The sequence below is a fragment of the Sciurus carolinensis genome, chromosome 17 (genome assembly GCF_902686445.1).
Source record: "Sciurus carolinensis chromosome 17, mSciCar1.2, whole genome shotgun sequence".
NCBI classification, from domain to species: domain Eukaryota; kingdom Metazoa; phylum Chordata; class Mammalia; order Rodentia; family Sciuridae; genus Sciurus; species Sciurus carolinensis.
The window spans coordinates 4,754,271-4,778,959 of NC_062229.1; the positions used below are offsets into that span (position 1 = coordinate 4,754,271).

General features: G+C 56.8%; 3 protein-coding genes across 4 annotated transcripts; all 3 read left to right on the top strand.

Moving 5' to 3' along the window:
- The first annotated feature begins 893 nt into the window (after positions 1–893).
- On the top strand, positions 894–7,824 carry Tex45 (testis expressed 45). The gene is made up of 9 exons (XM_047531812.1): positions 894–908; positions 2,235–2,808; positions 3,715–3,818; positions 3,904–4,004; positions 4,229–4,341; positions 4,422–4,531; positions 4,784–4,985; positions 5,355–5,440; positions 5,834–7,824. Exons 1-9 carry the CDS (start codon positions 894–896, stop codon positions 6,059–6,061), a joined length of 1,533 nt encoding a protein of 510 aa, XP_047387768.1. The 3' UTR covers positions 6,062–7,824.
- A 2,960-nt stretch (positions 7,825–10,784) lies between these two features.
- Positions 10,785–14,659, top strand: Znf358 (zinc finger protein 358). 2 transcript variants are annotated; one of them, XM_047530148.1, is made up of 2 exons: positions 10,785–11,016; positions 12,867–14,659. In XM_047530148.1, the coding sequence occupies exons 1-2, from the start codon at positions 10,800–10,802 to the stop codon at positions 14,588–14,590; spliced, it is 1,941 nt and encodes a 646-aa protein (XP_047386104.1). In that variant the 5' UTR covers positions 10,785–10,799; the 3' UTR covers positions 14,591–14,659. The 2 variants fall into 2 exon arrangements, with proteins under 2 accessions (XP_047386104.1, XP_047386105.1); XM_047530149.1 differs by lacking the exon at positions 10,785–11,016 and adding an exon at positions 12,723–12,743.
- Positions 14,660–16,206: 1,547 nt separating this feature from the next.
- On the top strand, positions 16,207–24,556 carry Mcoln1 (mucolipin TRP cation channel 1). Its single transcript, XM_047531357.1, has 14 exons — positions 16,207–16,355; positions 18,247–18,452; positions 19,218–19,385; positions 19,463–19,628; positions 20,110–20,218; positions 20,448–20,544; positions 20,707–20,806; positions 21,046–21,152; positions 21,270–21,419; positions 21,558–21,659; positions 22,036–22,158; positions 22,529–22,744; positions 24,123–24,253; positions 24,348–24,556. Exons 1-14 carry the CDS (start codon positions 16,325–16,327, stop codon positions 24,382–24,384), a joined length of 1,743 nt encoding a protein of 580 aa, XP_047387313.1. The 5' UTR covers positions 16,207–16,324; the 3' UTR covers positions 24,385–24,556.
- The last annotated feature ends 133 nt before the right edge of the window (positions 24,557–24,689 follow it).

Consider the following 24,689-nt stretch of genomic DNA (forward strand, 5'->3'; position numbering starts at 1 on the left):
GCTCAGTGGAAGAGTATCTGTCCATCCCATAGGATGCCAGCAAGATAAAGAAATAAAATCGATCCTCTTAGCAACTTTGAACTATACAGTACAATATTGTTATTCTGTTGTTTGTTGTTATTTTTATTTGTCTGATTGTGTTAAAAAAAAATACAAGCACAATTTCCAGCCTCTGGGTATTGGGGTGCAGCTCAGTGGTACAGCACTTGCCTAGCATGTGTGAGGCCCTGGGTTCCAGCCCCAGCACCACTTAAAAAAAGGAAAAAAAAAAAAAAAGTCCAACCAATAAATGTATCCAGCACAGAATCAAGAATCAAGTCCTGCTTCCTTAAACTCTCCCCCAAACACCTCACGCAGCCCGAATCCTCTTACGAGCATTCTCACCTGCAGGCACCTGCTGGAACCACTCACAGCCTGACTTAAGCCAGCCTTGAGTGTGTGCCTGGTGGTCTTTGGTGGTGAGGCAAGCGATCCCTTTAAAGTGCACCTCCAGGTCCGTGAGCCCTGGGATGATGTTAATGGATGCAGAAACCAGGGGAGATGGGCCCATCCCGTGTGGGAGTGTCAGGAGGCGAGGAGCTGCTCCCAGCAGCCTGTTTAATCCGATCCTCACTGGCCATTATCAACCTCAGTCCCATTCTCCAGATGATAAAACTGAGGCTCCAAGAAGTCAGGAAGATGGCTTGAAAACCAGATACACTCACCTGCCTCCAGGGGTGCCAGAGGACCATTGTGACAGCATCTTCGGGGGAAGCTCTTGGTCACAATGGGCTGAGCAGGACCACAGTTGGATGGAGTCCTTGGAAGGACCATGTGAGTGTCCGCTGGAAGATCTGGGACAGAGGGAGTCCAAGAGTCCCGCCTGTTGCAAAGTACAGGATTCATTAGCCCCCATGTCGTCTCTTGAGGTAGGTCTCTGTCCTTGTCCCTGTCCCTACATGGAAGGAAACTCAAAACTACCTGGCCCGCAGTCCCAGTTGTCAGATTCTCCCATAAACTATTTTAGAAAGACAAGAAAGCCCCAGGTGACTGAGTGGAGGGGCTGCGAGTCTGAAGCGGAAGGTCAGAGAAGGGAGGGAAGGGGAAGGTGTCTAGGGAAGACAGGAGATGAGGAACGGGGAGGACGGGCGATTGCAGACCGCAGGAGCAGTGAGCAAGGGCTGTGGCAGAGACAGGAGACTGTGGCGGGGCTGTGGGGCTGGGTCCGACAGGCCAGAGGTGGGCCTCCAGATGGGAAGGAGAAGAGAAGCCGGGCCATTGTGGCCGAGGGTGAGAAGACATGTCAGACACATGTAGAATGCAGTGGTTAGTTGTTTCGGTTCTAGAATCAGAATCAGCCCTGGGTTCAAATCCTAAGCAAACGGCCACCTCCCTGAGTCTCAATGTCAGATGTGAAGCAAAGGCTAAAACCCACCTGAGTTCATCGTATAAAAATGGATAAAAAGTGAACATTCCACACATACTGGCTGTGGATGGACATTGTTCCCCATAATAGCTACCCTCCTCTGCTCTAAACCCTACTACCATGACTCCAACTTCATACTGAGAAAATGAGGTTCTCACCAGGATCTTGCAGGACCTCACCAATCTCATGGCTCTGGTGCTTCCATTCACTCACGTTACATGTGTCTCTGGGCTTTTGCACTTTCTGTTCCTTCTGCCTGGGATGCTGTTCCCCCTTGATACTCAAGTTTCTCCTTTCCAGCTGTCAGGTAGTTCACTAACAGTCACCTCAGGGACATGTTCCCTGATCGCCCTGCTTAAAACTGCAATCCTGAACTGGGGTGTAGCTAGCTCAGTGCAGAGCGCTCACCTAGCACCAGGGAGGCCCTGGGTTCCATCCCCAGCACCACAAAAACAAAACACCCGCAACCCCCCAACCCCCATCCCTCTATCCTGCACGACTTTCCCCCCAACCCCATACCACTTAACTTACACTGCAACTGATGTTATTATATATATTGATTATTGTCACCTACTGCCTCATTATCAACTACATACGGATTCTTGGTCTGGTTAACTGATGTCCCTCCCCGGGCCTAGAACAGTGCCTGGCACAGGGTAGGCACCAACTCAATGATTATCCCTCGACTTTCCCTGGGGGCAGGCACAGGCTGCGCCTGTATTCTGGTGTCCCCCGCCGCCAGCGCAGTGCTTGGCGCACGGAAAGGAGTAAAAGGCAGCATTGTCCTCGCGGCCACTTTGCTCAGTCTCATGTCTCTGCCCCCTCGCAGGTGGCGCACTGTCCGGTGCTGGCAGAGAGCGCCCTCCTGCCGTGCCCGATGTCCCTGCGGGACTTCCTCAAGGCCTCGCACTTCGCGCTGGGGCCGGACCCGCGGCTGCACCAGGGCGTCATGCAGTCCACGGTGCACCGGGACTTCCCGGCCTACCCGCGCGCCACTCGGGAGCAGCCCAGGCCGCCGCCTCCGCCCTCGTCCGTCTTCCAGCAGGACGCGCGCTGGTTGGCAAAGGAGCAAGTGTCCGAGATGCACCGCGAGTTCACGCCGCAGGATGTGAAGCCCCCGGAGGAGACGCGGGAGCGCACGCTCGCCATGCAGTCCAGCAATCTGCGCATGCACGCGGACGAGCGCGTGGGCCTCAGCTTCTCCTCCGCGCACGCCGCTTACGGCTGGCCCGAGCAGCCGGCGCACGCCCGAGAGCAGATCCGCGGCGCGCGCCTCATCTTCGACCGCGACTCCCTGCCGCCGGGGGACAGGGACAAGCTGCGGGTCCCGCCCACCACGCACCAGGAGCTCTTTCCGCCTCACGACGCGTGCCCGCCGCCCCGCGCGCCTAGCTACCACCTCGGTGAGCGCGCGTCCCGGCCTCCTGCGCGATTTGCTCAACCCGAGAGGGAACATTTGGCAATGTCTGGAAACAATGTTGGTTGTCACTACCGAGGCTAAGAGTGCTGCTAGCAGGCAGCGTGTAGAAGCCGGGGAAGCTGCTCAGCATCCTACCATGCGAAGGGCAGATCACCCTCAAAAAAGAATTAGTCAGTCCCAACTGTCAGTAATACCAAGGCTCAGAAAATCTGCAGCATCCTGGAGCCTGTTTCTGCATCCGTGGAGTGGATTCTCTCCAGGAAGAAGTCACCAATGTTAGTCTGAGGTCAGACAGATCTGAGTTGCCTACCCAACCCTCAGCCTTGTATCCGTAGTAGCTCTGAGCAAATAGACCTCTCCTCATCTGCAAAATGGGTACAATCACAGGGCCCAACCTTACAGGAGCGGGTAAAGTGGAACGAGCCCAGTCTGTACTGTGCACCTGGCGGTAGTAACTGTGCAACAAAAATTAGCCACCATCTGTGTGATTTTCCAATTCCATCACCTAGGGGTCCTTCCTGTGGACATAACTAACCTGAGTCCTTCCAAGCTAGACTCAGGGATTGTCAGACTTGAGTTTGACTCTGAGTTCCAGCCCAGAATTTTCTTGACTTGTAGTAAGTTACTTTACTACTCTGAATCTCCGGCAGGCTGTAAAACAGGGAAATACCAGATTCAAGAAGGAAGTGCAAAGCACTAGCCTTAACCCCTACTCAGCACTGGTGGTTAGTCTCGGTGCCCTAACTGTTCTTATTACCGGAGTTTTCTAGACTGATCAGGACTGCCCACCTTCCTTCCCAGGCAAGGAATCAGATCCCAGGGAGCCTGAGGCTGCAGGGAATCAGACCCATTCCCCCTTCTCCCCCCACCCACTCTTGCCCATCAACAGGTGGTCCCAACACCCTTAAGTGGGACTACAAGAAGCAACAAGGGACCTCCTACCAGAGACAGTTCCAGGCCCTGCCAGGCTCACCTGCCTTGATGTGTAGGAGGGTAAATCAAGGCTGGGCTGGGGTTGCTGGGAGGACAGCATTTGGGGCTGAGTGGTCCTGGCCTTCCCATCCCTCTCTGTCCACAGGCGGCCTCCTCTGTGCAGCTGGGAGACTGCAGGCTGGGCTATGGGCCCATGTGTTCAGAGCTGAAACAGAACCATAGGCCCCAGGGGCTGCCCCCAGACAGGTACCAAAGGACACTGCCTTCCCCTGCCCCAATATGGGACAGTTGGCTCTCAGCAGCATGTGGGTGTATCACTCAGATTCTAAAGCTAACACTCTGCCTTCAAGGATCTGCTCTGCAGGATCACCCACTATTAGGGTGCTCTGGCTTGACAGTGGGCAACTGCCCTCCTTGCCTTTCCTGGGAGCTTCAGGGACACACATGGACCCCACCTTCCTTACCTGTAGGTATGACAAGGCCCAGGCTGCAGCTCATGTCCACTGTGTGAATATCCGTCCTGGAGACGGCCTCTTCCATGGCAGGACCACCACATCGGACCACTTCTGCCCTTGGCAACCAGGTGAGAAGAAGCTCCCTGCCCCGCCCTGGCTCCCTCGGCAGCATTCCCTAGCTGCTCAGCATCTACTCTGCCGCTGGCAGAGCCTTTTGTTCTTTATGGGGATCAGACTCCGAAGTCCCACATCCTGAAAGGAAATTGGCGCCCGGGCCCTGGCAGCCTCCACACCTCCATGCAGTTCTTCTATGGCCAGGTCAGTGGGTACGAGGAGATGTCAGGGCTCATGAGAGAAAAAGACTTAAAAGGCAGAGCAAGTAGCAAGTGCAAAGGCCCTGAGGTGGTTGTGAGTTTGACATGTGTATGCCAATATCTCTTGGATCTATTTCTGTGATCTGGGGCAAGTCACTTCAAACTGTCCAGAGAGGGGGAGGGAGCTTCCAGGGTTACCGCCTCCCTCCCAATGGGGAGGGTAGGGGAGCTTCCTAGGTGCCATGTGGTCCTACAGGCACCGCCAAGAACCCAACCATCTTGCCGCCACATACCCCATGCGAATTTGAAGTGTCACGTGACCCTAGGAGAAGAGAAGCTGCTGGGACACTTCTACCAGACCACCACAGGCTCACAGTATTGCCCCCAGCACGTCGAGCAATCACAGAAGGCACCCAACCTTCATTTGACACAGAGCAACCTGCTGCGGGGCACCTGTGGTAAGGGTGGTCCTGCTGCATTCTAGAAAGCCCCTCCCTGTCACATCTCTGGCTCTGCCTCCTGAAGGTCTTACCCACCTGGAGTCGACCAGGCCCCCAGTGCCACCGTCCCTGGACTACCCCACCCCTGGTGGCCTTGGCCTTCCCCCGCCCCTGCACATCCACCTACTTGCTCCACCCCTTTTCTTATCTGCCCTCACCTCCCACAGACCCCTCCTCCTGTTGGACTCTTGCTCTGTACCTGGTCCTGTCCCTAGTTCATCTGGCCTGGTCCTGCCCCACCCAGGCCAACGTCAGTGCTTGGCCTCTGAACCCTTCCTGACACCTCCACTGACCCTCAACTTGGCCGCCCCACTTCCACATCTCCAGAATTCGATTTTTTAACCATGAACCAGAAGATGCTGAAGCCACACGGAAAAGCTAAAGCCCTGGTGACTGAAGAGTTGCTACAGCGGGTGAGAGGGGAGAAGGGATCAAAATCAGTGGGACTCAGAGTTAGTGTCAAATCCAGTGGGATCACTGCTGGTCAGGATCACCCCTTGCTCACCCACCCCAGGGTCGGGTCCGGGTCAGCCAGTCAAACCTCAAGCTGAGGGGACTAACTTAGAGTCACCTGGTATCACCCCAGCCCTGGGGTCATTCCAGGGTTAACCCTGGTTTCTCTCTGGTACCTGGGTTGGTCAAGACTGGGGCCCCTTTTGCCCACCTCCCCAGAACCCACCAGCCAAACCTGGCTGAGCCCCGCCCCCACTCTTTGATGACCCCAGGATGGTCCAGGGATCATGGGGTGGCCAGGATAGGTCAGTTGAACAGGCTGCCTTACCTGGCCACCCACCCTGACTTCACAGTGCAAATACAGCCATGTGGAGCCCCCGTTTGGCAGAGAGCGCTTCCTCTCCACCCACCACAAGGCCGACTTTCCTTTCAAGTACCAGGGCCCAGCAGTACTGAAAATGAGCGATTTCCAGGAGAGCCACGTGCCCCTGGGCACACCTCGTGAGCAGGGCTGCAGGGGCAGGAAGGTGGACCCTCAGGCTCGCCAGCTGCCTATGTACCCATGCCCCAGCCAGCAGTAAATGTCACCCCGGTGGCATCCTGTCCCCTTCCATCAGTCATCTGTTAAGGAGGAGGCTTGGATGGGTGGGGGCCAGAGGAAGGGACCACACAGGAGAGAATGTCTCATTCCCTTCCATTGAGAAAACCCTGGATGCCTGAGCAGACTCTTCTGCAAACCCTGGGGTTCCTCTGAAGGACGTGAGATTTGAGTTCCAGTGTTAGACAGAGGTGTTGCGGAAGGGGTTGAAGATGCAGGTTCCTGGGTCTGGATGGCCACCATCCTCATCCTGACTCCTTCAGGTCAAGTCCCTTGACCCCTATGAGCCTCATCTGTAAACTGGAGCAAAAGAGCAAGGCTCTCATTAGATCCTTACAACTGACCAGAAGCGGAGCAGTGCACTGGTTGCCTGGGTGACCAGCCCCCGGATCAGAGCAGCATCCAGGGGAAACTGAAAAAAGCCACAAGGACACGATGAGGTTCAAGGAGGCAGGTGTGCAGCCAATCAAAAGTCAAAAGGGTAAAGGTGGAGTCAGGCCTTGAAACCTAGGAGTGACCAATACCTTGGACAGCACCCGACCTTTAAGGTCTGGGGTCTGGTGAAGACGTTAGGTCTACCTGGATAACGTGGGCCCTGGTGGCCATGCCGCAGGCTGTTACAATCCTCTTTCAAAGAACAAACCTGGGGCCAGACCTCCAAAGACCAAGGCGTCCAGTCCAACAGCCGCGAGGAGCCAACCCCAAGCCTGGCCGGGTGTCCCCTTTCCCTCAGCATCAGCTCTTCAAGGCCAGGATGTCATTTCCACAGCAAGGCCAGGAGTCCAGCTTTGGACCCTACAGGAACAGGATGGCCTTTTAGCTGCACTCATGGTCCCCACCCTGACCACGAGAGTGCTGCAGGCCACAGAACCCCTCCTGTGCTTGCCTGCTCTGAAGACATTTTGCAGGACACCATCAGAGCTGTGTCATGTGGTCATGAACCAGGGTTCTCACTGATACCTTGGTCAGATGATTCTTTGTTGGAGGCTGTCCCTGTGCATGTTCTCTATCCATTAGTTGTCAATACCCCCCCCCCCCCACCGGAGGTACTGCCAGATGTCCCCCATGAAGAGGTGCGGGGGAAATTGCCCTGGCTGGGAACCACTGCAATCGAACATCCTGTTCTGTGAAGCTAGTCTGCCTAGTGACCAGATAACTAGAACAGAAAGACTTTTCCCTTCTGCTTCACCTGCTAGGAAGCTCAGATCTGTGTAGCTTCAGTTACAGGGTTGCTTGTGCTCCCGGCTGGTTCCAGGAATGGCTTCAAGCAGCTCCATGCCAGATGAAACACAATGGGTGGGTGTTACCGGGGGCCAAATTTCAGCACAACTTGAAGCATTTCCTAACAATGGAACTGACCAGACCTGGGGTGGCTTGCCAAGGGGGGACAGAGACATTACTGGAAATGTTTAATCAGTAGGGGAAAAGACTACAGGATGATTCTGGATGTATTTTTAAATTTATGTCCATCCCTCTTCTATTATATTTAGCAACCCCCCCACCCAGACTGGGATGAATATAATAAGAATGAAAGTGGGAAAACCAATTAATTTTTAAAGGGAAACAACTTTGTCAACTGTTTGGCAACAGAATTCAGACCTGTTATTTTCCTGTCTTGGACAGGTTTCAAGCTCTATAATTCCTCATTTGCTCACCTGTAAAATGGGGAGGCAATAATTCCTCCTTGGCAGACAGTGTTACAAGGATTGAATAAAATGTCGGTATGCTTGGTTGGTACAGGGGCTGACCGGCAGCTCAATGAAAGGCGCCGAAAAATTGTCTCGAGTCAATTTTGTTGTACTGAAACTGGGCTCTAGTAAGTCCAAGCAGAAAGGGATTTTATTGACTTAGAAACCAGAAAGTCTGGAATCAGGGGTTGGGTGGCAACGTGGCTCAGTGGTAGACCACCGTGATGCCCGGGGTTGCGTTCCCAGCTGGGGTGGGGGCGGAGAATGAGGGAGGAAAGAGAGAAAGAAACCACAACAATGTCTGATTGGGTCTGACATCGGGCGTTCTGGCTCCTCATCAGGACATCTCCTTCACCATCTCTCAATCCCATTTCCCTTGAAACGTTGGAAAGGAGGATGCGGACGACCCCCAAAGAAAGAAGGGCCCCCTCCTCCCAGTAGAATTGAAGGAACACACTGATTGGTCCATTTGGGTCACGTGAGCCAATCACTATGCTCAGAGGAAGGGCATACTGTGATTGGTGGCCCAGCTGAGTAGCCCACCCTGAATTCTTTGGTTCCCCAAGCTTTACCAGGATCTTGGAGCCTGGGCCTCACCTTGCTGACCCGCATCTCCTAACAACAGAACTGTGTCTGCCCAGAGCATCTATCTTGCCCCAGGGCATAACTGCAAACAGGCTTTTCCTAGTGAGAGTAATTGTTACCTTTTGTAGAAAGAATGTTGATGGTGTTTGGGAGAGACCTAAGTGCAACCAGTGTCGTCCTGGTTTTACTTCCCTCAGCATCACTTGTCTCCTCTTTCAACTTGGGGCAGAGAACTCAGGTTTAATGATAAAATGGAGTAAATATCCGCTTTTGCTTCATAAAAAGCACATGAAAAAAATCTTGCCTTTCAAGACCTTGCTACATGAAAGCTCCCACATATCCCAACGTCCTGATATTTTTGTTAAAAGTCCCTCAATCCACAGCCTCAGGAGACATGTGATCAGAGTTTCAAGATAAAATAGGCTACAATTTAGCTGTTTTTCTTCCACATAACAGAGATTTCTAGTTTTCCGAGGAATGATCTACAGGGCTGCCTTATACATGCGGAGGGGCTGTGTACTGCACAAATCTAGGGAGTCCTAGTCACACTTTAATCCATGCAGGTTGTGGCCCTGGCTCTCTAGCCCACCTTTGTTTAGCCAATTCCACATTTTAAGTTATTTTTCTCAATACCCTTTGCTCTCCAGGTACTAATTTCTACATTAGTCAAGAATGGATGCAAGGGAAAGAAATCCGTTTTAAAACTAGTTCAAACCCCTAGAAATTTGTTGATACTAGAAAGAAGGAAGGCTTCAGGCTTCAGGCATGAATCTAGGCAGAGCTCCCTCACCATCTCACTTCTGCATCCGGGTGTACATTGGCCTCACATTGCAGGCTATTCTGAACAGCTGAGGTGGCTGCCGGCATGTGAGTCCCTACAGCTCATCATCCCTGACAAAGGGCAAAAGTCACCACCTTCACATCCTTATCCCAGACTAGTTCTTGTGACCAGGCTCTCTGTTAGTAAATGTAGATTCACATCCAACTGGGGAGCTGTTAGACACAGATCCAACCACAAAAGCAAGGTGCTCCGATGTATTGAGAAACAACAGATGAGAGCCACCGTCCAAGTGAAGGTATCTCAGATCACTCTGATCCACTGTGGGCTTGCAGAAAGGTCTCAGATCATAGCACAGCACAGACTTAGGAGGTTCAGGAAGGGACATGACACCTGGAGATCTAGTTGCTTAGGGGTATTAGTATTTGCGGGTAGGTGGTGTTCAACACACCAAAGACTCTCAGGAACACACCTAGAGTCAAAAAAGTAAGATTTAGCTTGTTTTAGTCAGGAGTCAACCACCACGAGAGACCTTAGGGTTCCCCTTAGAAGAGGGAATTGGGGGGATTCTAAAAGGATTTGGGCTTATGCTGGGTGGTTTTAGGGAAAGTTGAAGCAATTCCAGAATGTGCTGTCAGAAGGCAGGAAACAGATTGGTGGCAGGGATTTCAGTGATTTTCATCTGAGAGGCAGGAGGTCTGAAAGCAGTCAGTGCTGTCATTGGCAAAAAGAGGCAGTCATTTGCGTTAGTGGGGAGAGGCGAGGTGGGCACTCATGTTTTGTGGTTGCAGCGTGTTCTCATCTCTATCTTGGTTTAGATATGGTCACAGAGTGGCCTCGTCTGATTATTGCTTATATTCTGAGACTGTTGTTTATGTTTAATAAAGAACATCATGGCCCAGCTGCCAGGGGCTGTTTTTCACCCTCTCTCCAGCAGAGAACTGTGTTGCCAGGTAGTTTGTCCAGAGCCCTCCCCAGACCTGGCTGAGGTTTCCCAGAAATCAGCAGTCAAGACAGGCACGTGGAGTCCCCCAGGTCCGGCAGCAACTCGTCATCTGGGTAGGAGGCTGAACACACTAAGGGAGAGAGAATATCCCAGACTCTGCTCCTTGGGAGTGTAAAAGGGTGTTACCTAGAAAGAGTGGAGGGTTCCATTATTAAAAAAAAAAAAGAACTTTTTTTTTTTTTTCCTTAGAAATACTGGATTAAAGTAAAGATAGACATGCTTTTTAAACTGTGGGGCTTCTCAGAGGCTTGACCATGCTCACGTGCAGGGCGAGTTGGCCACGACCATATCATATTTGCTGTTGTTTGAACAAAGGTAGAGACACTGACCGGAAGCCAAGATAGAGACAGAGGCAGAGAGAGACAGACGGATGGAGAGGACAGAGGCAGAGAAAGTGAGGGGACTAGGGGCAGAGCGATGAAAGAGAGGACAGGGACAAAGAGATGAGGACCCAGAAAGAGAGACAGGGACTGGGAGAGACAGGGCCGGAGAGAGGGCCAGAGATGGAGAGAGAGACAAGGCCCGGGACAGAGAGGGGCTGAGAGAGGCCCGGGGCCAGGCGGAGGGACGCAGTCAGGGCGGCGCGGGCCGGCGCGGCGCAGACAAAGGCGCGGCCGGGGCGGCCCGGCCGGGACAAAGGCTGGCCCGGGGGGCGGGGGCAGCGATGGCGACGGCCGTGGCGGGCGCGGGCGAACTACAAGTCCCAGCAGCTCCCGCTGCGGCCCTCGGCCGGCCCCTCTCGCTCCCCGGGAGCGCCTGGCGGGGCCGCTGGGCCGAGGGGGCCGCCGGCGGGGCTGGCGGGCGGGGGGCTTCCTGCGGGCCCGGGGGGCGCCGGCGGCCGGCGCGGGCGCGGCGGGCCGGGCAGGGGCGAGGGGCGCCGGGTGAGTGTCCCCGCGAGCGGGCCGAGCCGGGAGGGGAGCGCGCGGGGGGCGGGCGGGGGGCCCCGCGCGGGGCGCGGCCCGGGGCGACCTCTATTCGCCCCCCGGCCCGCGCGCCGCCCGCCCCGACTGGGACGAGGGGCTCGGGGCGCGGCGGGAGGGGGCCCCGCGGTCGCCGGCCTAGCGCGCCCATCCCGCCGCGGCGGGGGAGGGCCCGGAGCCCGAGGGGCGGGGGCGCCCGCTCCTCTGGGGTGCGGAGTCAGGGCGCTCGCGCCTGGAAAGCACGCGGGGGGCCCGGGCATTGACTTGCCCACCTCCAGCTTGGGTGCGGGGGTTCAGGAGGCCCTTTCCTCAGGAGGAGGGATCCAGAGGTTCCTTCTGCCCCTAGGACCCCAGGAAAGGCCCAGCTATTGTTTGCCTCCCCCTCTCGTCTTGGGGTCTAGAGTTCTGGAAGCTCCTCTACAAAAGGCGATTCAGGGGCCCATCCGTCCCCAGGAACTCTGTGCTTTCTCCTCCCACCGTCCAGCTAAGAGATGGGAATTGAGGCGGCCTTTCCTCTGGAAGCGATCTAAGGGTTCCTTTGCCTCCCAGGAACCCAGGAGGGGACCCATATAATTCCACCCAGCCTCCAACCATGGGTCTGGGTTAGGGGACCACCCAGAAGCTCCACACTCTTTTGTTTGCTTACCTCCTTGCAGCTGTGGGGTTGTAACTGAGTATATCCCCCTTCCCAAAAGGGGAACCAGTGATTCCCCCCACTGCCAGGGACTCAGCCTAGGGTAACTCAAGACGTCTCCCCAACTGGTAATCCTGAGCTTCCCCATCCCCGAGTGGCTCCAACTGTTCTTCCACCTCCCCTGCTCCCCCCTAGACTGGATCCAGCTCAGGATCTTCCCTCCGTGAGAGCAGGAACACAAGTGTAGAGACACCATCCCCACACCCAAGCTGTGGCTTCATTGCTGTGAATCTCTCCTCCCCAGGGGTTCCCCCAGTAACCCAGAGGGTATTATTTTCACCTACTCTCCAACTTGGGGTTAGAATTCACAATCTTCTAGTGAACAGGGAAAACAGACATATTGGCAACTGTCCCCCTGACTCTCCCTGCTCCTACTTCCCCATCAGGAGGGATCTCAAATATGGTTTCCCTCCCCTCCTCACTAGCTTAGGGAACAGGCATTAAGGATCTTCTCTCTAGGACAGAAGTACCCCCTAAGCTGTGAGGTGTGGAATTCAGGTTGCCTCCTTCCCATCTTTCCCCCCAGTGACCCAGGAGGGGTATCAGATGTCATTTGCCACTTGCCCCCACCCAGCTTATTCCCCAACCGTAGGTTGTAGAGCTCAGCATACACCTTAGAGTTGAACCAGACTCTTCCTACAAGGAACCTCAAAGTCTGTCACTTTCAACCGGGGGCCAGGATTTCAGGCCATGTGCTCAGGACACAGGAACCTCGACACCAACCCTCTTCCCCAGGAGGGGGCTCCAGTTAAAGGGGTTGGAATCCAGGACTCTTTCACAGGATACAAGCTTCCCACCAGAAGAACACAGGATGGACAGAGGGGCAGAGCCATGGGATTGGGCACCAGAGACCTAGCATGGGATCCCATGACTTTCATGCTGGTTCAGAGCTGAGAGGGGAGGGTCCCACCATGTCCCACTAGGGTCCTTCTACTTCACCTCTTGTCTGGGCAAGTGAGAAGTCTTTCTTCAGAGACAAGAGAAAGATCCATGAGTATGTTCAGGAGTGAGTTATGGGGGCATGGCTGAATCCCCTCTCCCACCCCTTCCCAGACTCCAAAGAGATTCCCTGGTCCTCAGAACCTATCTCCATCCACTCTCTGTCCTCACTCTGCAGATCCTGTCCCTAAAGCAGTCAGCAGTTCCACACCTGGGATGCGTCGCTCAGTCCTAGTCAGGAACCCAGGCCACAAGGGCCCGAGGCCTGTTTATGAGGAGCTTGACTCTGACACAGAGGATCTGGACCCAGTTTCTGAAGACCCAGAGCCTGACCCGGAAGACCTCAACACTGTCTCAGAAGATGTGGACCCCAACTATGAAGATCTGGAACCTGTCTCAGAGGATCTGGGTCCCGGTGCGCAAGCTCCAGGCTCCATCCTGGGGAACCAAGATTCGGATCCCCAAGATTTGGACCCCATGTCTTCGAATTCCGACCTCGATCCCGATGTTATTGGCCCTGTACCCCTGGTTCTCGACCCTGACAGCGACCCCCTAAGCCCCGCAGCACCAGACGTGGACCCCCTTTCCTCCAGCCTCACCGCCACCCCCCAAGTCCTGGCCACCAGCCCTGAGGTGCTCCCTGCCCCAGCCAGCCCGCCCCGGCCCTTCTCCTGCCCGGATTGCGGGCGAGCCTTCCGCCGAAGCTCCGGGCTGAGCCAGCACCGTCGCACCCACAGCGGCGAGAAGCCGTACCGCTGTCCCGACTGCGGCAAGTCCTTCAGCCACGGCGCCACGCTGGCTCAGCATCGCGGCATCCACACCGGAGCGCGGCCCTACCAGTGCGCTGCCTGCGGCAAAGCTTTCGGCTGGCGCTCCACGCTGCTGAAGCACCGCAGCAGCCACAGTGGTGAGAAGCCGCACCACTGCCCCGTGTGCGGCAAAGCCTTTGGCCACGGCTCGCTGCTCGCGCAGCACCTGCGCACGCATGGCGGCCCGCGGCCGCACAAGTGCCCAGTATGCGCCAAAGGCTTTGGGCAGGGGTCGGCGCTGCTGAAGCACCTGCGCACGCACACCGGCGAGCGCCCCTACCCGTGCCCGCAGTGCGGCAAGGCCTTCGGGCAAAGCTCAGCGCTGCTGCAGCACCAGCGCACACACACCGCAGAGCGCCCCTACCGCTGTCCCCACTGTGGCAAGGCCTTCGGGCAGAGCTCCAACTTGCAGCACCACCTGCGCATCCACACCGGCGAGCGGCCCTACGCCTGCCCGCACTGCTCCAAGGCCTTTGGGCAGAGTTCGGCGCTGCTGCAGCACCTCCACGTGCATTCTGGCGAGCGCCCCTACCGCTGCCAGCTGTGTGGCAAGGCCTTTGGCCAAGCCTCGAGCCTCACCAAGCACAAGCGGGTGCATGAGGGCGCTGCAGCAGCTGCTGCCGCCGCCGCCGCCGCCGCCGCTGCTGCCGCTGCTGCTGCAGCAGCCGCAGCCGCAGCTGCTGGCCTGGGCCTTGGGCCTGGCTTGAGCCCTGCGTCCATGATGAGGTCTGGGCAAGTCTCCTTCCTGGGTCCTGATGCTGTCTCTGTGCTGGGTTCTGGCTTGAGCCTCAGCCCTGGTCCCAGCTCTGGCCGCAGCCCTGACCCTGGCTCTGCTCTGAGCTCCCTCCCCAGTCCCAGCCCCCAGCCTCTCTCTGGCTCCACATCCACCCCCAGCCCTGATCCTGTTGAATGTTCTGACCCTAAGCCTAGTGATGATGGCGACCCTGACCTTGTGCCCAGCCCTGAACCCAACCCTGAGTCTCACCCTGACCCCTGCTCTCCCATCCGTGACACTGTCAGCCCAGCCCTCCCTGCTGGTGAGAGTCCGGAGTGGGTAAAGGAGCAAGGGGCCCTGCTGGGGCCCGATGGCTGAAGGAGACACCCACACCCATGGGCCTGGGGAAGTCGTGTGTTGTGCAGTTAGTAAAATCCTCCCACTGCCTCCCGGCTCTGCGTTGTGGCTTGCCTTCCGCGCTTCCTCCCTGATGCACAGCCGGCCTTCCAGAGATGGAAGGGTGTGACCAAGGCCAGCCATACACCTGGAGCCACACCCCACACGATTCTGAGCTTCCCCTATAAAGGCCCACATTTGTCCATCCCACTAGTCACCACGCTGCCTCTCCAGGTCAGGGGGTGTCCTAGTCAGGGGAGACTTGTTCTGCAGGTGGCCTGAGCAGAGTCCCCTCCCTTTGGCCTTTTCACTAATGCTGGATTCCCCGTCATGGTGCTAGGTCTAGTGGGCTGTAATGGAGGTTGATAATGGACCATGCTGGCAGCCCTCCCCATTTGCTCTGTGAACCTACCCCTTGCCCTTGGAAGCTCACCAGGCAAATGGAGGCTGCACATTTATGTGTTCAACAAACATTTGCTGATTGTTAGTGTCTCAGCAGGGAGCAGGTTAAGCAGGGCCCGCACCCTGGCAAAACTCAATCAAATTTTTAAAAATTTCAAAAGTAATCAGAGGATGGCACATTGTAAAAGAAGCAGAACAAGACTTCTGATCTAGATGGAGTGACACGTGTCCTGAGGAAGGGTTTTATAGTTCTAGTACCACTAACTGAATAATCAGCACTGTTAGCCCAACTTTGTGCAATGATCTCGCATTCACTCATTTAATTCTTTCAACAGCCCCAAGAGTCCGGTAACTGAGTATCTCCATTTTTCAAATGAGAAAACTGAGGCACACAGTGTTCGACAGGCGCTGGAAAATGTAGAAGTGGCAGATAGATGGCAACACCTAGATTTAAACCTGAATTGTCTACCTTGCAGAGCCTGGTATTCTTAATTGTTATGCTCCAAGAACAAAAGTGTGCAAAGGCCCTTGGGTGATCAAGAGATGAGCTATAGAGGTGGGAGCTAGACCAGAGGGTCCTAGTTGTGGGGAGTTGTCTTTCCCAGTAATAGGAAGCTGCCAACAGGTTCCCTGGCAGAGACTGATATGAATAATTCTTTGAAAGTGCTTCTGGTTCCTGGGTGAACAGTGGAGTCAGGGGGTAGCAGGAGGAAGTGGGCTGGGATGGGGGAGGTTGCTTCAGAGGTCCAGACCCGGACTGCTGGGGTACTCTGGGCCGTGGGCAAATGGGTGGGTGGGGCGATAAGTGGTACTATTTGGCTTAGGAAATTGGTTCGTTGATGGGCTGGGAGGAAGAAGGAGGACAATCCTGAGGTGGGTCGCAGAGTCATCACCAGACCCCGCGGAGGGTGGGGGTCAAACTCTGGACATGGAAGTCACGAGGCTGGCATCACACGCGGGCCATGACAGGGAGCCAGGGCGGAGCCAGTCGCTGCCGCGCTCAGGGACAGCCTGTTTATCTCCTCCCCAGCCGCGCGCTGGGACGCTAGGACCTGGCGATCGCCTTCGGCCCCGAGTCGCGGCCAGGGCACGCATGCGTGCTTCTCCGGGAGGGGGTCGTCGTGGCGCAGTGGGCGGGACGGGGTGAGTCACGTGGACGCCCGGGCGCCCTGGTCACGTGACCGCGGCGGCGGTCAGCTGATGCGGGAGGGTTTGAAGCTGCGCCGCGAGGGAGCGAGGCCGCAGTGACAGCGGCGGGCGCTCGGACCCAGGCTGCCCGGCCGCGCGCCCGCGCCCCGCGCCCCGCGCCCCGGCATGGCAGCCCCGGCGGGCCGGCGCAGCTCAGGTGAGCGCGGGCGGCGCGCGGGGCAGCTTCTCGGACCGCGGGCATCGGAGCTGCGCGTTTCCTCCCCCTCGGCCCGGGTGCGGGCTTCTCAGCTGCTCCACAGTAGAGACGTGGGCAGACCGCTCCTCGCACTTGGGCGGCGGGTGGGCACCAGCTTCTCCGAGCGGGGCGGACTCCCGATCCCCCTTCCCAAACCCAAGCTCTGCTCCGAGATCCGGCAGGCCGCCAGCTTCTCCAACTCGGGGTGGCGAGGTGGCCAAGATTTCCTTTCCGAACCCAAGTTCTGATTGCACAACTTTGCTGGCACTGAGACAGCTGTCATCAGCTTCTCTGACCGCACGTGAGACCCCTGGCTTCCCCTCTGAACGCGGGAGGCAAAATGCGCGGCTTCCCTGAACTTAGGCTGTGGCTGCCCAACTTCCAGCCTCTTCAGAGGTTCTCTCTCACCCAGGAACATGGAGGAAGACCCCCGTGTAGATCCCCCCCTGAGCTGGCTGGAAACACCTGATCAGTGTCCCGGCTGGTAGGGCGTGGGTTAGGTTAGCTGTTACCTAGCCAAGGCAGGAGCCACCTTCTGGCTTCCCTTCCTCCCGGCTTGTAAACAACAAGAGCATCTACGCTCCAAGGGAGAGACCAGCAGCTGGGTCCCAACACCACAGGTTCAGACAGCTCCCAGCTTATCCTATGGGGTGTGCTGGGGTGTGGCTCAGTGGTAGAGCACTTGCTAGTATGTTCAAGGTCCTGGGTTCCATCCCTAGTATTGAAAAAAAGAAAAAAGAATCTATTCTGACAGCTTGCCAGATGGTGTTCCAAGTCCTAGAAAGAAAAAGCAAGGAGGTGGTGGGGTTGTTAGGGACAGTTCTGGGACATGGTGACTGTGACCCCAGCCATTGCTGAAACTTTGGGTCTTCCTGTTAGTTTCAAAAGAAAAGCTGTAATCAGCACCCCTTGTTCACTGAAGAATGAGGGAGGGCTTTACTTGCATTGCCTCACTGAATTTTCAGAGTGCTTCAGGCTCTCTGCCTTAGGGATGAATGATTTTTGACTTACACTTTTCAGATGAGGAGCTTAGTTAGAGAGGTGTCCTGTAATTTCCAGGACCAGCACCCTTGGTGAGGATGGAGTGAGTGGTCTGCAGATGTGTTCCAGAGTTGTTACTGTTATTGTAGAGCACCCCTTCCCCAGGCCTGTGGCTTGTGACGGTGTCAGCAGGACAGCCCAGGTTAGGATGAGTTCAAAGGTCATCTAGTGGTGTTTGTCAGAAAAACCTGAAATTTGGGGCTTGGAATTGGGACGAGCCCAGGGACCTTGAATGCTCTGTGGGAGCCTAGTGCATGCAGTTCCTTCTCCCAGATCCACAACAGGAACGTAGGTGAAATGTTCTGATACTTACTGTGTACCAGTCTCCATGATAAATCCTTTAAAAGCATCAATCCTTAGCTTCCCTGTGAGAGACGATTATTGCTCCGTTTTGCAGATGTGGAAGCTGAAACTCAGCAGGGCTGAATGTCCTGCCTGAGCTAGTGAGCAGGGTCACAAATCAGCACAGGCTTTTTCTTCTCTTTTTGAGAGCGGGTCTCCCTAGGTTGCCTGGTCCTCCTGCCTCCGCCTCCTGAGTAGCTGAGTTTATAGGCATGTGCCACTGCACCTGGCTAACTCAGGTCCTTTTGATTCTGAAGCCCCAACTCAAAACCTCTGTAGAGGACTACTGCATACAGCAGTAAAGGGCTGCAGATTTCTCGTGTTTTCTTAGACCTCTCACAGCAGTTCCTTGGCAGAAGCATGGATTGGGGGGAAGAAGGCAGAGGCAGTAGCCCAGGCCTTTGGGCTAAACCTGTAGCAAGTAGAGCTTCCCAGGGGTGGTCTTTACTGCTCTCTCCTGTTGCCACAGAGACCGAGCGACTCTTGACCCCCAACCCTGGGTATGGGACCCAGGCAGGGACTTTGCCAGCCCCTTCGACCCCCCCAGAGGAGGAAGACCTCCGCCGCCGGCTCAAGTACTTTTTCATGAGTCCCTGTGACAAGTTCCGGGCTAAGGGCCGCAAGCCTTGCAAGTTGATGCTACAGGTGGTCAAGATCCTGGTGGTCACTGTGCAGGTGAGACCAGCCAAGCACGTGGCCCAATCAAATGCTATGTGAAGCTGCTGTTCCCCTGGAAGGAGAGGCTTGGAAGCTGAAACTCAGCAGGGCTCAGCCTACTCCTGATCCCTCGCAGCAGCATAACCACGCTGACAGTGCAGTAGCCAGCCAGAAACATCTGAGATTTGTGTGTGCAGCTGCTTGTTTTAGGCTCACAAAGGCCCAGTATGGTTGCCTCATTGCATACATGAGGCCAGCGAGGCGCAGAGAGGTTAAGGGACCTGTCCCTTAACAGTGACTGGGCAAGATAGCATTTGAGCCCAGACAGTCTGACACCACATGGACTCTTAAAGAGCTGATCCAGTGACTGAACCAGATGCTCCTGCTTCCCAAGCCAGGCCTACGCTGGGCTTTGGGGACCCCGCGGTGAATCCCTCTCAGCCCCTGCCCTCGGCTCTTGCTTCTAATCCAAGGCTGTGACTGCAGGCCTCGCTCCCTCTAACTTGCCCTTGGAAGAGGCTCAGGGAGGTGCTTACCTGGAGGTTTGTGTTTAGGTGTCCAGTAAACTGGTGATGAGCGCTCGCTACTGGAGCGAGGTGTACAGGTGGCCCCTGTGTGCTGCACATGGGGACATCATGTAGATGTGGCACGGAGCTCAGGCCCCCTTGGAGGTGAGGAGGGCAGCACCACTCACGTGAGTGAAGAGATGCTCAGGTGTTTGCAGAACCCCGCCCCAGGGAGGCCCCGCCCCAGCAGAGCCAACCTCCCTGCCCCTCTCGCCAGCTCATCCTGTTCGGGCTCAGCAACCAGCTGGCGGTGACATTCCGGGAGGAGAATACCATCGCCTTCCGGCACCTCTTCCTGTTGGGCTACTCAGACGGAGCGGATGAAACCTTCGCAGCCTATACGAGGGAGCAGCTCTACCAGGCCATCTTCCACGCTGTGGACCAGGTGTGGTGGGCAGCCTGGGGGCAGGGCATGCCTGGGAGCCCATGGGACTAACAGACCCTCCCTCTCTCTTCCCACAGTACCTGATGCTGCCCGAGGTGTCGCTGGGCCGCTACGCCTATGTTCAGGGTGGGGGTGGCCCTTGGGCCAACGGCTCAGCGCTGGCTCTCTGCCAGCGGTACTACCACCGTGGCCACGTGGACCCAGCCAACGACACCTTTGACATTGACCCAATGGTTGTCACTGGTGAGTGATCAGGGAGCCTGGGCTTCTGGGATTCAAATCCTGGCCCAGGGGCTGGAAGTGCCGTGCAGTGGTTAGCGCTCGCCTGCCTGCGTGAGGCCCTGGGTCCCAGCCCCAGCACTGCTAAAAAATTAACAAACCTCAAAATCCTGGCCCTGCCCCTTGCTCATCTGTGACTTGGGGTTGGGATTTGTGATCATGATCATGAATAATTTGACATGTGCAATGTGCTTGGTAGACCCCATGGACAGAAAAGAGCCAGGAATTATTCTTTTAATATCATTTGTTCACTAACTGTTGGGGTCCATGCAGCATCAGGTGGTAGGGTCTCTGTAGAGAATGAGCCCCAGGCCCTGCAGTAGGGGAGACGGCAGATTTTCAAGCATATCGCGGGGTGAGGCAGGGACGGCCTGCAGGGGTTCAGGGGAGACCAGCCTAGGCCTCCTCTGCTCCCTGAGGCCCTTCCCTGACTGCCTGTCCTCAGACTGCATCCAGGTGGATCCCCCCGAGAGACCCCCTGTGCCCCCCAGTGACGATCTCGCCCTCTCCGACGGCAGCTCCAGTTACAAGAACCTCACGCTCAAATTCCACAAGTACTGCCTGCTGGCTTGAGGGGCTGAGGGCCGGGCTGCGGGCGGGGGCGCAGGACGCCTGCATCCTGAGCTGCAGCCACTTCCTTGCAGGCGGGGGCAGGGCTGTGGCACACTGACGCCCTGTGAGTGGTTCCCTGCTAGCTGCAGAGTCAGCACCGCAGGGGAGGGGCACTGGCAGCGGGTGGGGAGGGACGGGCAGGCCCCTCCCCTCACCTGAGCCTCCCCCTAGGCTGATCAACGTCACCATCCACTTCCAGCTGAAGACCATCAACCTCCAGAGCCTCATCAATAATGAGATCCCTGACTGCTACACCTTCAGTGTCCTGGTGAGGACCTTCCCCGGCTCCTGAGTTCCAGAGCTGGCGCTTGCCGGGTCAGGGAACGTGTGGGGAGGCTGGGACCGACATGGGCCATCGTGCAGGTCTGGAGGGGCTGGGGGCTGCTGACATTTAGTGTGCCTTCTGCCCTGCCCCACCTGACCCCTGCAGATCACATTTGACAACAAGGCACACAGCGGGCGGATTCCCATCCGCCTGGACACCCAGGCCCACATCCAGGAGTGTAAGCACCCCAGTGTCTCCAGACATGGTGAGCCCCTGACCCCAGACCCCCCCCCAGGCCAGTGGTGATTGGGTTCCCCAACCTGCCCAGGGATCCCCCAAGCCTCAGACCAGCACTGACCACGAATCCTGACCCTAACCTCCAGAGTAACCCGAGGCCCCTGACCAGTCAGAACCAGCCTCGGGATCGCCAGCCCTAGGCTGACACAAGCCCCAGCCTCCCATGGCCCTGTGTCACCCTTGACCCCAGCGTCCTGTCCCCTGCAGGAGACAACAGCTTCCGACTCCTGTTTGACGTGGTGGTCATCCTCACTTGCTCTCTGTCCTTCTTGCTGTGTGCTCGCTCGCTGCTCCGTGGCTTCCTGCTGCAGAACGTGAGGCTCAGGGTCCTGTGTGCCAGTGCCCATCTTGCCCGGCCCTGGGGCCCCAAGGACCAGGGCTTCAAGGCTCCTGGGCTGGGACGGAGACCCTCACCCCACCTCCTCCTGCAGGAGTTCGTCGGGTTCATGTGGCGGCAACGCGGACGGGTGATCAGCCTGTGGGAGCGGCTAGAATTTGTGAATGGCTGGTACATCTTGCTCGTCACCAGCGATGTGCTCACCATCTCAGGCACCATCATGAAGATCGGTATCGAGGCGAAGGTGAGTCATGCCCATGCCCTGCCCTGGGTCCCTGTGCCATCTTGTCCCAGGTCCTGGCCCCTGCACCAGGCCTGTCTTGCGCCACATTCCTCCCAGGAAGGGAAGAGTGGACTGGATTGGCACTGCTCTTGCCCCTAGAACCTGGCGAGCTATGACGTCTGCAGCATCCTCCTGGGCACCTCCACGCTGCTCGTCTGGGTTGGCGTCATCCGCTACCTGACCTTCTTCCACAAGTACAACGTGAGCCTCGAACCCCTGAGCCGGGCCTGGGCTGGGGTGCATCTGGCCCTCTGAGTGACCGCCCATGCCCCCTGAGTATACCCACACACGTAAAGCAGTCACAGCCCCTGACCGTGCCCAGCTGCAAGTCTCCTCCTGTACCTGCCCACCATGGATATACCTGCCCCTGCACCTGGGCAGGACCACAGGCACCTGCCCCTTCTTGCCCATGGTCAGCCATGGGGGTGGGGGGTACCCTTGGACCTCCACCCCCCAAGAATGGCTTTGCCCCTTCCAAGTGCTCACCAACCTCCCTGTCCACATTGGTGAGGCCCTGCCTGCTTCTCCCAGCTGGGTTGTGGTCACATCCTGAATGTGGCCCCCCTGCCCCTGACAGATCCTCATTGCCACGTTGCGGGTGGCTCTGCCCAGCGTCATGCGCTTCTGCTGCTGCGTGGCCGTCATCTACCTGGGCTATTGCTTCTGCGGCTGGATCGTGTTGGGGCCCTACCACGTGAAGGTAGGGGCTGCTGGGGTGGGGGTACCTGGGTCCCTCCCTGAGCCCACTTACTCTCATCCACCTGGTGGCCTGAAAGCACCCCCTACTCACCCATGTACTGTTTTTGCTAGTCTATAGCAATTCTGTCTGTCCCCTCTGACCCCAGTGGCCCTGACATTGACCTTGTGACTGTCATCATCATGCTTGCTAATGATCCTGTCCTGATCCCAGTTTTGTTGGTCCTCGGCTCTCTGCTGATACCCCTTAGCCCTGGGAAACTATGTCTTTTACTCTGTGACCTTGTCATTGACATGATGACCCTCCGATGGCCACATCATGACTGCTGGTACTCGGCCCACTGACCCCCGACCCCTGGTGACCCCTCCTGCAGTTCCGCTCGCTGTCGATGGTGTCTGAGTGCCTGTTTTCGCTCATCAACGGGGACGACATGTTCGTGACGTTTGCGGCGATGCAGGCGCAGCAGGGCCGCAGCAGCCTGGTGTGGCTCTTCTCCCAGCTCTACCTCTACTCCTTCATCAGCCTCTTCATCTACATGGTGCTCAGCCTCTTCATTGCACTTATCACGGGCGCCTACGACACCATCAAGGTCAGCTGCCCAGCCTGCCTCCCTGCACGTCCCACACACGTGTGACCCCGAGCTCCATGGGCTGCCTGCCACCGAGGGGTCCTGGGGACAGAGCGGGCTGAGTAAAGACCCAGGGCGAATGTGGGAGCCTCTGAAGTCCAAGGAGAGGGTGACTTGGAACTGGAGGGCACAGGTGGGACTGAGGCTGCCCAAGCATCATCAAGGTGGGGCTCGGGCCAGTTCTGGGTCTGCTTCTACCAACAGGGAGACTGAGGCAGTGTTTCAGGAACTCGTCCAGTGTTAACTCCCGAGTGTGAGCCATCTGAATCTGCCACACTCTCAACCCCTGTGTCTGATGGGACCTCCAGGAATGGTGGTCTTTCTGCAGGCTGCAGGGGTCAGAAAACAAAGAGCAGGACTTGGGGGTTGCAGAGGGCAGGATTCTTTCAGCAAACATGCCCCAGGGAGTATTGTGAGCCAAGCTCTGGGCTGGGTGCTGGCATCGAGAAAAAGCAGGCCCTGGGCAAGATGGATGATACACAAATGGATGTCCAGTGGCCACAGACCATGCAAGAGGCATGAAAGGAGTATGGAAGGTTAGAAGGTACCCTGCTTTAGACTGGCATTAGGGTGAATACAGGAAAGATTCTGGAATGTTCTGTTCATGACCAGTCTCTAGCCACATGCAGATATTTAAATTTTGATTTGAACTCTGAGCCTCCACAGATCAAGTGCCTAGAGGCCAGTGTGGCTAGTGGCAGCCGTATTGGACAACTTAGCTAGTTGAGCATTCCCATGGTCTCAGTTTCAGATTGAAGAGGTGGAGTACAAGGGAACGGGCACCCAGGGAAAGGAACAGTCACACAGTCACAGGCAGAGACCTAGTGGCCAGAAGGACTCGGAGAAGAGATGGTGGCTCTAGTAGGCTAAGGGTTGGAGGTGGTGCTAGGCCCTGTCCTGTCACTGGCAGACGTGTGCCTCCTTCCCCCTCCGTGCACAGAGCTGCCTACAGCCATGTTCCTGCCCCTCTGACCCTAGGAGCCTCCTCAGGCCTTGCCCTAGCAGTTGGAAGTCACCTGTGTCAGTCTTGGGTGCATGTACTCAGGCCCTGTGCCCACAGCTGTGTGCCACCTTTGCCTGACTCACTCCATAGATGTGTGTCTGGGCCTGCGGCAGAGGGCACCAGACTGACCGAGAGGAGGCTCGTCGCTGCACTCGGGTTGGGGAGGTCTCCTCATGTAAACAGACCTTGGGAACAGGAACAACGAAGGCCCAAGGGTGGGAGCCTGTCCAACCATCATCAGATCAAGGACACCCAGGTAGCAGGAGAGGGGTGCAGACCTCAAGGGCCTCAGAGGGCGGGGCCACCCTCATGCTGGGTCTCCTGGTGTCTCCCCAGCACCCGGATGGTGCTGGTGCAGAAAAGAGTGAGCTCCAAGCCTACATCGCACAGTGCCAGGACAGCCCCACCTCTGGCAAGTTCCGCCGCGGGAGTGGCTCAGCCTGCAGCCTGCTCTGCTGCTGTGCAAGGTTGGAATCCGGTTAGGGTTGGAATTGGGGCCTGGAGCTCGAAGGGGAGCGTGCCAGAGAACTGACGCTTTTCCTCCCTGCTCCCCTCCTCCAGGGATGCCTCGGAGGACCATTCGCTGCTGGTGAATTGACTCCACCATGACTGCCCCTGGACTTTATCCTGCACTGCGGGAACCCCTGCTTATTTATTTTTAGAATTTGCTTTTAAGAATTGGCTCTCTGTCGCGCCCTGTGAGGGCCTGGGTCAGTCAGGTCGGACACCGGGAAGGGGAGGGAAGAGGGTGATGTTAAATAAATGGGAAAATCCAACTTGTTCTCATTTCTGGAGGGAGGGGCAGCCCAGCGGTAAAGGGTCATCTACGCCTTTAAGACACCGCTAGGCTCCGCCCGGCCCGCTAGGCTAGACCTTCCTAGTAGAGCGTGGGCGGGGCTAGAG